Here is a 17331-nt window from a genome sequence, read left to right on the forward strand (position 1 = left end):
TGACCAAGACTGTCACAACAACTAAGTTGAGGCTTTGCATTGCCTCAACTGGCCTTCGAGAAAATTGATGATGAAGGCACTGCACTAGGTGGTAATGTAAATCAAACCCCAAGTGGGAGAATTGTTAGAATTATGGTGCTTGATTTAGTCCCACATTGCTTAGAATAGTGAGATGTGGTTCTCTATTTTACTATATAAGAGACTCTATGTAAAGCTTTAAGATACACCAGAAATACAAATACTTCCTAGTGTAGTCGTGGACGTAGGCATACACATTGTACGCCGAACCACGTTAAATTCTTTGTGTCTATTTTTCTCTCCTTTATTCTTCCTTTATTGCCTTGTTCCTAACAGAACGTGCGGAGCTTCTACTACAGAGTTTACCTGATTCGTATGATCAGCTTGTCATCAACATTACAAATTACAACGTTGTTGACCTCCTACACTTTGAGGATGTTGCCGGAGCTGTTCTTGAAGAAGAATCCAGGCGAAAGAACAAAGATGATATGGTGGAAAATGCAAAGCAAGCAGAGGTTTTGACGATGACAAGAGGCAGATCAACAGAACGTAGATCTAGTGGGAGTCAGATTCATGGTAGATCAAAGTCTCGAAGTAAGAAGCATTTCAAGTGCTACCATTGTGGCAAGAAAAGGCATATGAAGAAGGATTGTTGGCATTTGAAGAATGGAGGAAAGAACTCAACCTCACAAGGTTGTGTTGCAAATACCTCGAAAGATGGAGATATTCTGGTTAGCGAAGCAATAATTAGCTCTAATGGTGGAAGACAACTTCATGATAGGTGGATATTGGATTCAGGTGCAACTTGGCACATGACTCCAAATTGAGATTGGTTTTACACTTATAAACCTGTCTCAAGTGGATCTGTGTTCATGGGGAATGGTCATGCCTTAGAGGTTATCGGAGTTGGTACTATCAAAATAAAGATGTATGATGGTACTGTTCGCATAATTCAAGAGGTACGACATGTGAAGGACTTGAAGAAAAAATTGTTGTCTGTTGGACAATTAGATAACCTTGGGTGTAAGATCCATACTGAAGGTGGAATCTTAAAGGTAGTGAGAGGGAATCTGGTGGTGATGAAGGCAGAGAAGATTATGGCGAATTTGTATGTGCTTATGGCATATACATTGCAAGAATCTAATGCAACACTTGCATCGATGAATCAAGAAGAAGCAGTAATGATGTGGCATCGAAGACTTGGGCATATGTCAGAGCGAGGGCTGCAGATTCTTGCGGAACGTGATCTCTTACTCGGGCTCAAAGAGGTTTATTTACCTTTCTGCGAGCATTGTGTGATAAGTAAGCAACACAGATTGAAGTTTGCTAGAAGCACTACTAGAAGTAAAAACATACTAGACTTGGTTCATTCTGATGTGTGGGAATCACCAGAGGTATCCCTAGGAGGTGCAAAGTATTTTGTGTCGTTCATTGATGATTACTCCAGGAGATTGTGGGTGTACCCTATCAAGAGAAAGTCATATGTGTTTCCAGTATTCAAGGAATTCAAAGCACGAGTAGAGCTTGAAACTGGGAAAAGAATTAAGTGCTTGAGGATAGACAATGGAGGAGAATATGTAGATGGAGATTTTTTGGCATTCTGCAAGCAAAAGGTATTATAAGACAATTTTCTGTGCCGCATACTCCTCAACAGAATGGTGTGGCGGAGCGGATGAATAGAACTCTCCTAGAGAAGACAAGAGCTATGCAGAGTACGGTGGGATTGACCAAGTCTTTTTGGGCAGAAGCAGTTAAAGCTGCCTGTTACGTGATAAATTAATCACCGTCTACAACGATAGATTTGAAGACACCATTGGAGATGTGGAATGGTAAACCAGGTGATTATTCTTCCTTACATATATTCGGTTGTCCTGTGTACGTGATGTACAACTCCCAAGAAAGATCGAAGCTGGATCCGAAATCCAGGAAATGTATATTCTTGGGCTATGCTGACAATGTGAAAGGGATATCGCCTGTGGGATCCCACTGCCCACAAGGTTATTGTTAGCAGGGATGTAACATTTGCAGAAAATGAACTGCAAAGTAAGCAGTCAAATGATAGCTTTAAAAAAGGCGCTACCATGGTACAAACAGAGAAGAAGCCTTCAAATGATTCTCTTGAGACTGAACAGGAGCAAGAAGAGCAAGAGCCAAATGAGGCTGGTAATGAAGGACTCCGACGATCGACACGGGAGAAGATTACACCGTCTTGGCACTCACAATACGTTATGATGAGCCATGATGTGTATTGTCTTTTAAATGAAGATGGAGAACCTTTAACTTTTCAAGAGGCTGTAAGTGGTACAGATGCTTCATTGTGGATGATTGCAATGCAAAAAGAAGTTGAGGCTCTTCACAAAAACAAGACATGGAATCTTGTTGAACTCCCAGAAGGTCGAAAAGCCATAGGATGCAAATGGGTCTATAAAATCAAATGTGATAGCAATGATCAAGTAGAACGATATCGTGCCAGACTGGTAGTAAATGGATATGCTCAGAAAGAAGGTATTGACTTTAGTGAGATATTCTCTCCTGTTGTTAGATTGACAACAATTAGAGTTGTGTTAGCCTTGTGTGCTGCATTTGATTTACATCTTGAGCAATTGGATGTGAAGACTGCTTTTCTTCATGGAGAACTTGAAGAAGAAATATATATGCTCCAACCAGAAGGTTTTAAAGAAAAAGAAAACTTGGTTTGCAGGTTGAACAAATCTCTATATGGGTTAAAAAAGGCGCCTAGGTGTTGGTATAAGAGATTTGATTCCTTCATCATTAGCCTCAGATACAACAAATTGAGTTAAGACCATTGTACTTATTACAATAGGTTTGGTGAGAATGATTTTATCATCTTGTTGTTGTATGTGGATGACATGTTGGTAGTAGGCCCCAACAAAGCTCAAATCCAGGAATTGAAGGCACAGTTGGCTAGGGAGTTTGATATGAAGGACTTGGGATCAGCAAACAAGATTTTAGGGATGCAGATTCACCGAGACAGAAAAGATAGGAAGATTTGGCTTTCTCAGAAGAATTACTTACTGAAAATCTTTCGGCGCTTCAACATGCAAGATTGCAAGCCAAGTTCTACCCCACTTCCTATTAATTTTAAGTTATCCCCAAGTATGAGTCCTAGCAGTGAAGCGGAGAGGATGAATATGTCTCGAGTACCGTATGCATCGGCAATGGGTAGTCTTATGTATGCCATGATTTGTACAAGACCGGACATTGCACAAGCAGTGAGAGTGGTTAGTAGGTTCATGGCAAATCCAAGTGGAGAGCATTGGAGTTATGTTAAGAGGATTCTTAGATACATCAAAGGAACCTCAGATGTTGCATTATGTTTTAGAGGATCAGGATTCGTTGTCATGGGCTATGTCGATTCAGATTTTGCAGGTGATATTGATAGAAGGAGATCTACTACTGGCTATGTGTTTACACTTGCAGGAGGTGCAGTAAGTTGGTTATCCAAGTTACAGGATGTTGTAGCTCTGTCCACTACAGAAGCTGAGTACATGTCAGCTACTGAAGCTTGGAAGGAAGCTATTTGGATTCAAAGGTTGATGGAGGAACTCGGGCACAAGAAACAAAAGATTGTTGTATATTGTGACAGTCAGAGTGCCTTGCACATTGCAAGGAATCCTGCCTTTCATTCCAGGACAAAACACATAGGTCTGCGTTATCATTTGTTCGAGAAGTAGTGAAGGAGGGGAGTGTGGATATGCAAAAGATTCACACAAATGAAAACCTAGCTGATGTTATGATTAAGCCGGTTAGCATTGACAAGTTTACGTGGATTCGGTCCTACTATGGCCTATATGAAAATAAGCAACGTGATGGTGTGAAGATTTGATTAGTTTAATCAAAATCTTCAAGTGGGAGATTGTGAGAATAGAAGTCCCACATTGGTGGGAACTTAGTTTGTGATTTACTTTTTATGTTATAAAAGGGAGCCTATTGTTTCTTTAGGAAGCATCCCAAAGTCTTTCTTTTCTTTCTATTTGCTTTAGTGAGTGAGAGAAAACAAGAGAGAATATTTGTTTCTCCTTGAAGGTTCTCCTTATTAGTTTTTCCTATTTCCTAGAGAGAAGTCCTCATTTGTTTTCTCCTTGGAGATTGAGAGAGTGGTATGTAATTTGCTTTTCTTTGAATAAATTATATTCATTGCCTATTGTCTGTGTGTGTTCCTTTATTTTCATTTTGCATTTTAGTTGTGAGTACTTGTGCTAGTACTTTGATACCCAACACTCCATCTTCTTTTGATTCCTTGAAAATGGCATTGTTCCTGTGATTCCATATATTATAAACTATTGTCATCTACATATATCACCACACTTTATTACACTAATTACTCATTCATTCCTAAATATTCAAATTGACAAAAGTGTATTTTTGTTATGTTATGATATACCAGTCCCTACCCAGGAACTACACATTTTCCATATGCGTGTGTGGTCATCCTACAACTGAAAACTAGTGACTCACTTTCATCTTCAATTCCATATGTGGTGCATATTTCTACTCTGCACCTTTATAATCCTACTTTGTGGTGTAAGATCTGCATTGAAATTGAATTAAGATAAGTTTCCTAATGTGTGTAAAAACATTGTCCTTTAATATTTGTCCGTTAAATTTTCACAAATCCCTCGAGATACAACATGATCATCTTGGATCTCTCCAAGGATTCATAACTAACAAGAATAACTCTTTAAGAGAATAAAAATAAACCCAAGATCAAAAATAAATGAGAGTGATAGAAAATATACTTGAGAGATGTGTCTATGGAGGCAAGAAAAAATTACTATTTATAGGTGGTCACTGAATATCCACAGTGGAAACATAACCGCAACATACGGTTGAAACTCCATTATGTGTACAATATATTATGTCGTTTGGGAGATATTTTGTAATACATTGTTAAACTCAATTTTTATTATACTTTATAGGTTATCTTGTGTTGTTGGCACATTATTGATTTATATTTGGTTGATGGTAAGACTTTTGTTTTGCAGAGCAAGCCATGTATTAATCTCTTCATGCCTACAATTTCCATTGTTTAATATACTATATGCTAATTTTACCGTGTATGATTTTGTTTCTTCCTCCTTCCTTCTCCACTCTTCCTCCCTTGTCTCTAAGTGGATTATTATTCCAATCCACTTATTTCAAGGAAAGCTTTATCTAACCAACTTTCTTTTTGGCCAACCCACAAATTCTCCTAATATCCCTCCACCACCATAAACTATGGTTTCCATCTTTTTTTCTAAAACTCTATGTCATCCATATTTTCACTCCAATATCTCTTTTCAAAGTCTAGGCTCTTCCTTCCTAAGTCTCCACTTCTATTTAAAAAATAAAAATCATATTAAACAAATTTAAATTCTTTACTCCCTAGACTAGTTTTCATTTGACGCACACTCACAAACATTTTAAAAATTAACAAGTAATATAAAGAAAGATATTACCAATTTTATGAGGGTGATCCTCTAAATTATTATTTTTTTCATTCCATGTGACTAGCCTCTTTCTTATTAACCATATTTTTCTAAAAAAAAGAAACTCTTTCTATAATTTGCACTTACCGTAAAAACAAAACTCCTTCTATTATATAATTTTAAAAATAATAAAAATATATGTAACATAGAAGTTTGAAATGACAAACTTAATTTTAATAATAATTTAAAATATTAATTGAATGTGTGATATTTATAGACAAATAAATTTTTATTTAAAATAAAATGTAACTATATATTCTTTTCACTTTTACTTCAAAATTATTCTAACATTCATATAAAAAACATTAATTTTTTATTTTTATCTTAGAAATAAAAAAAAATAAAAAATAAAAACCTACAAGATAAACTTTTCCTCCCATCTAAACAGGAAAAACTACCGGAAGTTCACCAAAACTTTTCTTCCCATTTACATATATACATGGAAGATTGTTTTAAAATGACAAAATTTTTATGCAGAACAAAGTGTTTTTTAACAGAGGAACCTCTTAATGTGCATCCTGGTTTGTACTGTACTACAGTTAGTTTTTTGAAAGAAAAAAAAAAACCAAGTACGCAAAATTTCATATGGCAGCAATATGACATTTCTTTTTTATCAATGAACCACCCTGTTTAAGGAATTTGCAAGTGCAAAACTTGCAACAATCAGAATTTGTAAACCAGTACAATCAAAGAAATAAAACTACAACGGATTATTTCTGAAATCCGCATAAAAAACTCTATAACAGCTTCTTCCTTTGTGCTTCTTTCTTAACTCTATTATTGGGAGGCAGAACCTTCAGGCAGAAGATATCTAGCTGGTGGGAGCACAGCAACAGCTCCCTTCAGAGGATCAGAATACTTTCTGTACACAACCTTGAGCTTTTCATTTCCAGCACAGGAGTGCAAGCTCGTCAATAGTTTAGCACAATCCCTGTTTGCAATCAACAATACCAACCAAATTCAGGAAACAGTTGAATCATAAAAAATCCAAACAATATTAAACAACACCGAATCTTATTTTTCACATACATAAGTTGTTCTTGTGAGTAACCAGTGTGCAACTTAAGTGTCTCATTCCAAAAGGGAGTCTTATTCAGAGTGCATCTAGCTGCAAACACTGCTGAGGCAGCAAGCATTGATGGGCAATACATTAAGGTCGCGTAATTCATCATTCCCAACTCAGACAGAAAATGGGTCATGTTTTCCAACTGAAAAAAAATGCAGAAATCCACCAAGACATTCAGACAAGACATCAAATGAAACTAAAGGTAAAAAAAAAACATAATTTTACTTAGATTTGAACAAAAACAATTTCACACACACACACTCACTCACCTCCTGATCTGGGACTGATGCCTTGATAAAACGCACCAGAAAAACAAAGGGTGTGGGAACAGTCAAAGTCCATTCCAACTTTCCCAGTATAAGTTTCTCCATAACAAGTATCTGTTCATGAGTGTAAGCCCTGTCTGAGAGGTGGACAAAGTCATTAACCTGCAATGCAAGACAAAGTGTCATGTTGTGTTATTATTCCCCAGTTTTTTTTATTATCGTAGAATTTATCAAGGCAGCAACAAAAAATATAATATATACCTCTGGTGGCCAGATTTCTTCATACTTGGATGCCATGAGCATGGCACTGATGCCTACCAATTGCAGCTCCCTCCTTGGAACAGTCTTAACTGCTAGGAACCGATCGATAATATTGATGGTCAGGTAAAGGGTCTCGGGCGAAAGTTCAAACTTGCTGTGGACATCAATCAGCCAATCAACCAGAATAGCTCTCATCTTCTCATTTATCTCAGGTTGTAAGTGTATGTAATCATGGGGGCGGCTTTCGTGCTTCATGCATCAAATGAACATTCACAATATTAGAATGCCATCACATCACACACAACACAGAAAACCACAACAGAAACCATGTTTGATACCTCAACAAGTTTGTAGAACTTGTAAATGTCATCAATGTACTCCACAGCAGCAAGTTCATTGTCAACATCACTGGCATCGATGTCTATAATGTTCTCCTTTGGTTTGTTGGTTATGCCACATGCTGCCTGTAACATCAATAGGAGGAAAGGCATTGCATATTAGTGATACTACATAGTTCAGACAAAAAGTTTTTTTTTTTTTTTATCATTTTATTTGTTTTATCTGTATCTACCTTGCTTCTAGCCGTGAGAACTGATGTAAAAGCTTGTGAATTCTTCTTGGACTTGCAATCTCCTTCCTTTTTCTTGTCTTTCTGAACCTCCTTGTCTATACTATCTTCATCAATGACAATGACTTCCTCAGGCTTTGGTTTTACAGTAACTTTCTTCTGAACCGGCTTGGGGACTTTCTTGGTCACAGCAATAGGAGCAGGACCAGCCACATTAGCGCAGGCTTGTCTCTGCAAAAACCAGAAAAAGTTATGACTTGATACCATAACTTTGTCTATTTTGAACAACAATCAACTTAAGGTAAAATGAAACAAAGTATCATAAAGAGTGGTTCACCTTGTTATTCTCGACAACTGCTGCGGCTTGTGCATTGGCAAGTAGCTGGGCACCAAAACTCCTAAAAGAATCATGATAGTATCACATCAATATTAACCTCAACAACTTCTTCTAAACAACCAAATGAAAAAGTGACTGAAAAGAGAGAAAGAGAAAGTGAAAGGGAACCTAGTGATGGGGCGATGAGGCTTGACTTCAACGACTCCTCTTACATTGGCCAGATTCCCAATATCACCCAACGCCTTGCGATTCTTTCCATCCGCTACACCGTTCTTCTTCTGCTGTTTTCCTCCCCCGATTACTGCTTCACCTGGGAAATCACAACCAAACCACACATTCAAAAGGTGGCAGAATGCTTCTGATCTAAACACACAGATTCACAAGATAGCTCCAACAACAATAAAAAAATCTACAATGGAAAACCTTTTGGTCTGAAAAGATCGATGAGTTACGGAAAGAGATTTATATACAAAGATCGAAAAAATCGAAACTTGTCCGTTATACAAATAGATTTGATTTGAAACAGTATTTTTCATATTTCATCCGGGACAAAAGAAAAGAACCCAAAAAATCCCAACTTTAAGACATAACTTGAACCAACTTCCCTGGGGGAATCAGAAAATAAAGACTCGATCCAACTTTTGAAAGAAAAATACAAAGATTGAAAAGGACACTACCTCTGGCTGCTTGTTGTTGAACTATTGCTCTTGACGCCATTTGGGATATTCTTTGGGTCTTGAAAATGAAATCAAAGTATCAAAATATGAGAAACAACTCTGGGTAGAGAAGGGCGGGTTACCTTCCCCTTCTCCTTCTCTTTCTCTCTCTTTCTCTAGACTAAGAATAAGCTTGAATGATAATGGGGTGAGAGGGACAGTGAAATAGCCTTGGCATTTGAAGCCGAGGGACACAACGCTTCTCCCTTCAACGGTCAATTTCTGAGTCGAATTTGGACCTTTGGATTTACATTCATCCAACGATTGAGGTTCGACTATAGAGAATAGCCGTTGGAAATTCAAAAATGAGAACGTGCCTGCAGAGAAAGTATCATAATGGAAAAAGAAAAGGAAAATAATAATTAAATAAATAAATAAAATGTTTTCTTATATTTTATATATTTTATATCTGGCAAATTAATTTTTATTTATAATTTAACTATTCTTTTAAATTTCAGATATATTTTTTTATATAAATAATATTATATATATTATTTATATTGAAAATGAAATATATATTATTTATAATATATTTATATATATATATATATATATATATATATATATATAAATTAGGTGTATAGTCAGAAAATAATAGTAACTTAAAAAATGCTAAAAGTTATTAAACATAGTAATTAATTAACAGGATAAAATATAATTGATAATTATATTATTTGTCTCAAGGTGAAAATCATATTTATTGTTAATGACTATTTCTCGTATCTTTTTAGTATAGTTGGTTTTTGTTTAGTTATATAACTGATTGATAATAGTATTTTGTAACAATAGTTTTCAAATGTGTAAAACGAGTTCAAGCCACTGGGTTAGCCTTTTTAATTTAATTTTTTATGTCGCTAATTAAATTTTAGATGTGTTTTAATATATGACTGGTAATGAGTTAATTATATGTTTTTGTGACAGCATATATATGAATCGTAATTTGTTATAAATAAAACTGAATCTAAATGTGTGATCAAATGAATGTCTGACTCACATCACGACATGTATTATACAGAGGTAATTTTATTTTAATTTGTTTTATTTAAAACAAACAAATATCATACAAGTAAATTACGGAGGTATTTTTTTTAAGTGAGAAAATAAATAAATAAAGAAGTTTTTTTTAAACTCAATTAATGCACATTGAATTTATTTGAAGGACAAAATTATCTATAAGTGTAATGTATATTATAATTTATTTGATGCACATATAAAATTAAAAAAATAATTAAATAACAAAAATTATATTTTAATGTTATTAACAATTAAAATATAACTAAATTTACAAAAACTAAATTAACAGAAAATAAATATTATTTATTTTTTATTAAAGAAGATAAAAAATAAATAACATAATATTATTTGTATAAAAAATAATATTTTATTTTGTTTAATTAAATTTTTATTTTTAATAATACTAAAATTTTATTTTTTTATTTTTTTATTTTTTATATCAAATAAATTATCAATATAACATTTAAGTATATTTTTATTTTTTAAATAAGAAAATACATTAATAATTATTAAATCATAGTTTATTTACTATTATATTTGTATATAAATTTTTACAAAATTTAATGGTAGAATGATTTATAAGATCATAATAACGCATTTAAAGTTTTCTTTCCATATATTAAATTACACCTACTGATTATCACTCTTATTACACAAATGTCCCTAATTTTTCAAGTTTTAAGAATCTTTCAACAAAAGAAAAATAAAACTTCATACACCCATTTGGAACAACATGCCAAACCCTTAATCCAAAATGTCATTAACTCAATTTAAGATTATAAAATCATTGCTTTAATAGCATAATTCCATCAATCGTTTTTTCACTATGGATCTTATTTCAAAATTTTGAAACAATTAAGAATTTTTTTTTCGAATTGATTGCTCAAATGTATGCAAATAGAACAGATGAACTTTTCTTTTCAATTTGTTAAAATAAAGTTTTTGTCGTTTTGTACCAAAATTTTAAAATAATTAAGAGATGATATTTAAATGATTTTACTTAACTAAAAAAAACTGATTAAACTAATGAGACATTTGAATCGTAAAATGCTAAAGTAAAATAAAAGAATTAAAAAAAAGCATTCTATTAGAATGGTTGAACAAATTTTTGAGTTTTTTTAATTCATTAAATTAATTTTTAATTTATAAAAACAACAATTCACATTGTAAACAAAGTTGTAACGGAAGTATATCAAAATCATTATCACTTGCATTATCATATACACATCAAATATTAAAATTTCAAGTTTACTTTAAAGTTGTGTATCAACATGATATTAAGTAATTGGAACACATTCACATATAAATTCCCAAGCCACTTGGGAGTCAGATTAAAAAATAATCGTAAAAAAAATAATATTATTTTCACACTGTTTTATCTTTTTTCACACCTATTTAATATAATTTTTTCTTATTTTTCACTTTACTTTTTAATCTACACATAAAAAAGTTACTTTTGTATACCTATTTTATCCTGACAAGTTTCGAATATTTGTCAAAATAATGTTAAGTGACTTTTTTTTTTTCAAAAACATCCCACGCTCGCAATATCCAACTTATGATAATTTGCTTTCAACACCACGTCTAGGTTACTATTAATACGATATTCAACTACTAATCTTTAAACAATATCTTCAAATACTAAAAGTTTTATATATAACAAATAATTGTGGGATATAAATATATAAAAGGTTTAATTAATCGTAAGGTACCCAGTTTGGTACTAGAGTGTCAAATTGGTACCCGCTTTTAAAAAAGTGTCAATTGCATCCTAACTTTTGAAAATTGCTTCAATTAGGTCCCTTTCGGACAGAGTTGACTAACGCCGTTAGTCAACATGTCACGTGTCAATCTGTGGTTTTTTTGATTTTTTTTTAAAAAAAATTATTTTTTTTTAAATTTTTTAATTTTTTTTTAATTTTTTTAAAAAAAAATTAAAATGCCACGTGTCAAGTCCCTGTGTGTGTCACGTGGCATTGTCAGTGCCACGTGGCATTGTAATGCCTCGTGTCAGTGTCACTATCAGATGTCATTGTGATGATTTCTATTTAGTCCCCATTTATGTTTTTTCGTTTCAATTTAGTACCTACTTATGCTACTTATGTGTATTTGATTCAATTTTGACCTAATAATTTTTAATAATTAAAATATTTTTTAATAAAATTAAAAGTAATTAAGTATAAAAGTTTAAAAAAATTAAGTATTTGATATTTATATTAAAATTTAGTGGTAAAAGTCATTTTAGTACTTATAAATAGCATAACATTCATACAAATAATAAATTTGGTATGAAATTGAGAGAAACATTATAAATATTAGTACTTAATTTTGTAAAAATATTTATACTTAATTATTTTTAATCTTATAAAAAATGGATTACAAAAATTTTTTAATTATTAAAAAAAAAATTAGGTCAAAATTGAATCAGATACACATACTTAGGTACTAAATTGAAACAAAAAGACATATGTGGGGACCAAATCGAAATCAACACAATGACATCTAATAGTGACACTGACAAGTGGCATTACAATGCCACGTGGCACTGACAATGCCACGTGTCACACACAGGGACTTGACACGTGGCATTTTTCATTTTTTTTAAATTTAAAAAAAAATTAAAAAATTAAAAAAAATTAATTTTTTTAAAAAAAAAAATCAAAAAAACCACAGATTGACACGTGGCACGTTGACTAACGGCGTTAGTCAACTCTGTATGAAAGGGACCTAATTGAAGCAATTTTCAAAAGTTATGATGCAATTGACACTTTTTTAAAAGCGAGTACCAATTTGACACTCTAGTACCAAACTGGGTACCTTACGATTAATTAAACCTATATAAAATATATTATTAAAACAAAGTTGAGTCTCAAGCTTGCTATTCAAATATTAATTCACTTACTACTAATTATCCAAATACATAATGATTGGGGAGGGGATAAAATGTCGTTGTTCTTAATATTATTTTAATATATTAACATCTTTTTAAGTTAAATTAATTTTGTAGTCCTTTTTAATTTTTTATTCCAAGATTTTAGCCTCTCTTATTTTTCGGTGATTTTAATTATTATACATTAGAAAACTCATAATTTAAGTTTAATTTTTCATATTATGTGCATTTATTTATATTATTTTTTATTGCAGGATTGGAATTGTAATTCAATCTTATTATATTATATAGTGTAATACTTTTTGGGACTATCAATGATTTTTCTTTTTCTATTAAGGAGTTTTCACGTTAAGGCTTGTGCAATTTTTTAATTGTCTATTCGTGTAAATAATGGCAAGAAAATCTCAACATCTAAGTACTATTCTTGCTCTCAATTTGATAGATAAATTAGCTCATCTACGGTATATTAAAAAAATTATATAATTATATATATATATATATATATATGTATATATATTATTTTAATAAGTGAGTTATATCTTTCAATCTCATAAAATCATTTTGTTAAATGAGATTTACACCACTTTTATAAATTATATTTTAATTTTATCTTTAATTTATATGATTCAACAACTCGTTATATATAAACACACAAATAATTTAATTCTAAACAATTCAATTTTCTCTCAACAGCGATTTAAATGCATCATCAGAAGTTAAATAACAACATTTTTATTAAAATCCATTAACTCGTCTCTCACATCATTTGTCCTGTAATATGATAATCACAATTAGATATACAAATCACACAATAAAAAATAAGTTGATTTAAACACTTTCGTAAAACAGTAATAAAACCAACACTAGAAACATGTTCATCAAAGACAATAAACTTTATTCGATCAATTTTATTTCAAACAACAAATTAATTTATAAAAAATTGGCTTAAATATATTTTTAGTCCCTATTCACCCTTAAGAAAACTCATATTTCCTACCAATTTATTTTTTGATTTTTTTTAGAAAATACTTATAAATTTTGTTATGAAAAAAATTTGCGGAAAATTGCTGTCAATTTTTTTGCAAAATATTTGGTATAAAACACTTTTCGCAACAAATTTTGTAGGAAATACTTGCATATTTTATAATTTTGTAGGAAATAATTAGCCATAAAGGAATTACCTGCCAATTAAAATTCTTATAAATATTTTTAACAAATTTGCAAGAAAATTCATATGTAACATGAGAATTTTTAGTAGTGATTTTCGTTGTTTTTATTCAATTTAGTTCTCATTTTCGTTTTGTGTTTAATTAGACCTTCATTTTCGTCAAATTTTGGTCGATTTGGCCTTTTTTACTATCAATGTTTAAATAGATAACATTTTTTAACAGTATATGCCATGTATCAGCTCCTAGTTTTTTTAATTATTTTATACATTTTTTTATATTTTATTTTAAATTTTTTTAATTTAAAAAAAAATTGTCTACGTGTCAAGTCATAATTGTGCCGTGTGTCAATACCAATGCCACATGTCAATTTGTGTTTATGTTTTTTTTTTCCAATTTAATCTCTATATTTGTTATTTTTGTTCAATTTAGTTCTTGTATTCATTATTTTTGTCCCAATTTTGGTTAAAATGAATTAATTTTGTTTCTTTCAAATAAAAACCAAATTTAATATCTTTTATAAAAATTATACTAATATTTTTTTAAAAATTATCATTTTTATTAATTATTTTTGAAATTCAATTATAAATTATTAAATTTAATTATAAATTGAATAAAATTCATATATTTAATTGTTAAATAAAATAAAATTATTTTAAATATTATAAGAATATAAATATTAATTTTTTTAATATTTATATTCTAAAACACCGATACTTTTAAAATTGATATGTTAAAATATTTCAAATATTAGAAATATTAGAAATATTTTAGAAAATTAAACTAATATTTATAAAATTAACATTTAAATCTAAAACATTTTAAAATTTAATTTAATATAAAATGTAACAAAAATATTAAATATTTTAAATTTAAATGTGAATTTTACAAATTTTAATATGTATTTTTAAAACATTTAATAATTATATTTTAATAATATTTTAAATAATTATATTCTATTTAAGAATCCAATCTACAAATTATATTCAATTTATAATTAAATGTAATAATTTATAATTGAATTTAAAAAATAAATAACAATAATGTCAATTTTATAAATATATATAATATTTATAAAAAGTTAAAGTTGATCAACATGAAAGAAAAAAATTGTTCTATTTTAATTAAAATTGAGACTAAATTAAACAAAAATAACAAATATAGGAACTGAATTGAAAAAAATAACAAATAGAGGGACTAAATGGAAAAAAAAAATAACACAATCACAAACTGACGTGACACAATTGTGACTTGACACATGAACAATTTTTTTTTAAATTAAAAATTAAAAACAAAATAAAAAAATAAAAAAAAGCAAAAATTAACATGTGACATCTACTCTTCAAAAACGTTAATTATTTAAACACAGTTAATAAAAATGATTAAATTGACCGAAGTTTAATAAAAATAAAGATCTAATTAAAAAAAAGACTAAATTAAATAAAAATAACAAAAAATAGGGAGAAAATATATTTAAGCCTAAAAGCTTTTATCAGCTTTCGTCATCTAATATATTATTTCTGAGTCGAGTAAATAGTAGAATGAGAATAATCATTTTACAAACAGGGGTAAATCTCATGTCCACCTTATAATTATCAATCTCAAATCACGTCCCTTTTGCATTTCACTACTCATCATTCACCATTTCATTTTTCTGTATAACGGTTCATAAATAAAATAAAAAAATTCAGTTAAAACATATGATTCAATATTTTATCTACAACTATAAATATAACAACCATGTTCGATTAAGTAAAGAAACATCTTTTTAAAACCTCTAAATAATTTTTTTAGGAATTGTAGCTTGAGCAAATGCCTTTGCTTGAAAGAAAATTCCTTTATTTAAAAGTAAACATGGAGTTACATAAAATCTTTTATCCTTTGGAAAAATTTCACTTGCGAAAATCATTATGACTTATGTCTCTTTTATTGGTTGCAAATAATCAAGGTGTTGTTTGAAAAAAAAAAAATGTAGACACCGAAGATCTATAGTCATTTATAAGACTTATACCAAATTGATTTAACAAAAAAATTAATATGACATGGCTTTTAAAATGAAGAAGGGAGAGAGGGTCGCCTGTGGGAAAGAGAAGGAGGAAGATGAATACCATTGGACCATTGAAGAAGGAAGGAGTGAGGGGTGCGGTGGAGGAGAGGAAAAAAGGAGAACGGGCAAATAAGTCTTTCCTGACCTGTAGAGGTGCAGGAAGAAATCCATGGAGGTGCAAGAAGACGTTGCCCATTCCCTGGTGTGGTGGGGGAGGAGGCAAGGTGCATTCATGCAAACACTTTAACATATGTAATGTAACATAATTTTTTTATAAATAAATTGAGAAAATGTCTTGATGATAAAAGAATGTTTAAGAAGATATATACGACGTGTTTTTACCATACCCTAAAAATATGCTTACATTTTTAGAAAAAATACTAGTTCAATTCTTTACACGATGTGTAGCGGGTTTGATTTGAATCTCAACAAAATTTTACACATATTTTACATTTACTATTTTTATTTTTATTTCATTTCTTCATAAATACAAAAGTTAATTTTTTTAATGATCAAAATATTCTTAAAAGTAGGTTAATACAACCAGTGATAAAAAAAATATTTTCCTTTTATTTTCTTATAAACAATTCAAAATTTACAAAAAATTAAAGTAATAATTTTTGTTTACTTTTTTCTTGACCGATCTTTTATTGGTGTGAATCGATGATCTAACATTTTTTAAAACTAAAAATGTATGTTGGAGATAATGTTGTGTTTGAATAAGACAATTTTTAAGAGAGTAATTCATTTATTTGGAGAATTTAAAATTTTTTGATGTAAATTGACTTATTTGAATGAGAAAATTCAAATGTAGGAACTTTAATGTAAATTGACTTATTTGAATGAGAAAATTCAAATTTAGGGACTTTAAGAAGATATTTCAAATAACTAGCATAATAGAATTTGAAATTCCCTCAAAAAAGAAGAAAATTGAAATTTCACAAGTTGTGAAATTCTTCCTCATCGATCAGTTGTGCAATTCTTCCTCATCCGTTAGGAAGAAAAAAGTCCACAAGTATAAAAGAATTGACTCATATTGACCTTCAATACTAACCAAATTATCATGACATTTAGCCCGTGTCGCCTCGATATGACTATGAGCCCATATTGATTTGACTCAATCTACAGTCAAAGTCAAAGGTTGAGTCAATTAGGCCTAGGCCAATGGTCGAACTGAATGGAGCTAAGATGAAAGTCCACCCTAGTCACCTGGGCTGAAGGTTAAGCCACGTCGGTTAGTGTCAAATTTATATAAATTGATGGTCGAGCCAATTTGACATATGCTGAAGGTCAATCTGATTTCGTAGAAATCGAAGGTTGAGCCAAGTCTATCCGGACTGAAAGTAGAGGCGAGTTAGCAAGAACTGAAGGTCGAGTTGAGTTAGTCAAGATTGAAGATTGAGTTGAGTCAACCAGGCCGAAGTCAAGACAAGTTGGCCTGGGATGAAGTCGAGACAAGTTTGTCCGATCAAAGTCTAGACGAGTCTATCCGA

At 30.5% G+C, this 17331-nt stretch overlaps 1 protein-coding gene across 1 annotated transcript; it reads right to left on the reverse strand.

Annotated features, from left to right (window-relative positions):
- Positions 1-6086: 6086 nt before the first annotated feature.
- LOC114175691 (G2/mitotic-specific cyclin S13-7-like) lies at positions 6087-8883 on the reverse strand. The gene is made up of 9 exons (XM_028060477.1): positions 8683-8883; positions 8174-8315; positions 8006-8066; positions 7672-7899; positions 7439-7564; positions 7101-7349; positions 6843-7001; positions 6537-6715; positions 6087-6438 (listed from the first exon to the last, which is right to left on the reverse strand). Exons 1-9 carry the CDS (start codon positions 8720-8722, stop codon positions 6285-6287), a joined length of 1338 nt encoding a protein of 445 aa, XP_027916278.1. The 5' UTR covers positions 8723-8883; the 3' UTR covers positions 6087-6284.
- Between the last annotated feature and the right edge of the window lie 8448 nt (positions 8884-17331).

This window comes from Vigna unguiculata, chromosome 1 (assembly GCF_004118075.2).
Source record: "Vigna unguiculata cultivar IT97K-499-35 chromosome 1, ASM411807v1, whole genome shotgun sequence".
Lineage (NCBI taxonomy): Eukaryota > Viridiplantae > Streptophyta > Magnoliopsida > Fabales > Fabaceae > Vigna > Vigna unguiculata.

Coding starts and splice junctions, on each gene's coding strand:
- LOC114175691 (XM_028060477.1), bottom strand. CDS start 8,722: ATGGCGTCAAGAGCAATAGTTCAACAACAAGCAGCCAGAG. Junction 8,316..8,682: donor TCAACAACAAGCAGCCAGAG/GTAGTGTCCTTT, acceptor GTGATTTCCCAG/GTGAAGCAGTAATCGGGGGA. Junction 8,067..8,173: donor CCTCATCGCCCCATCACTAG/GTTCCCTTTCAC, acceptor TGATTCTTTTAG/GAGTTTTGGTGCCCAGCTAC.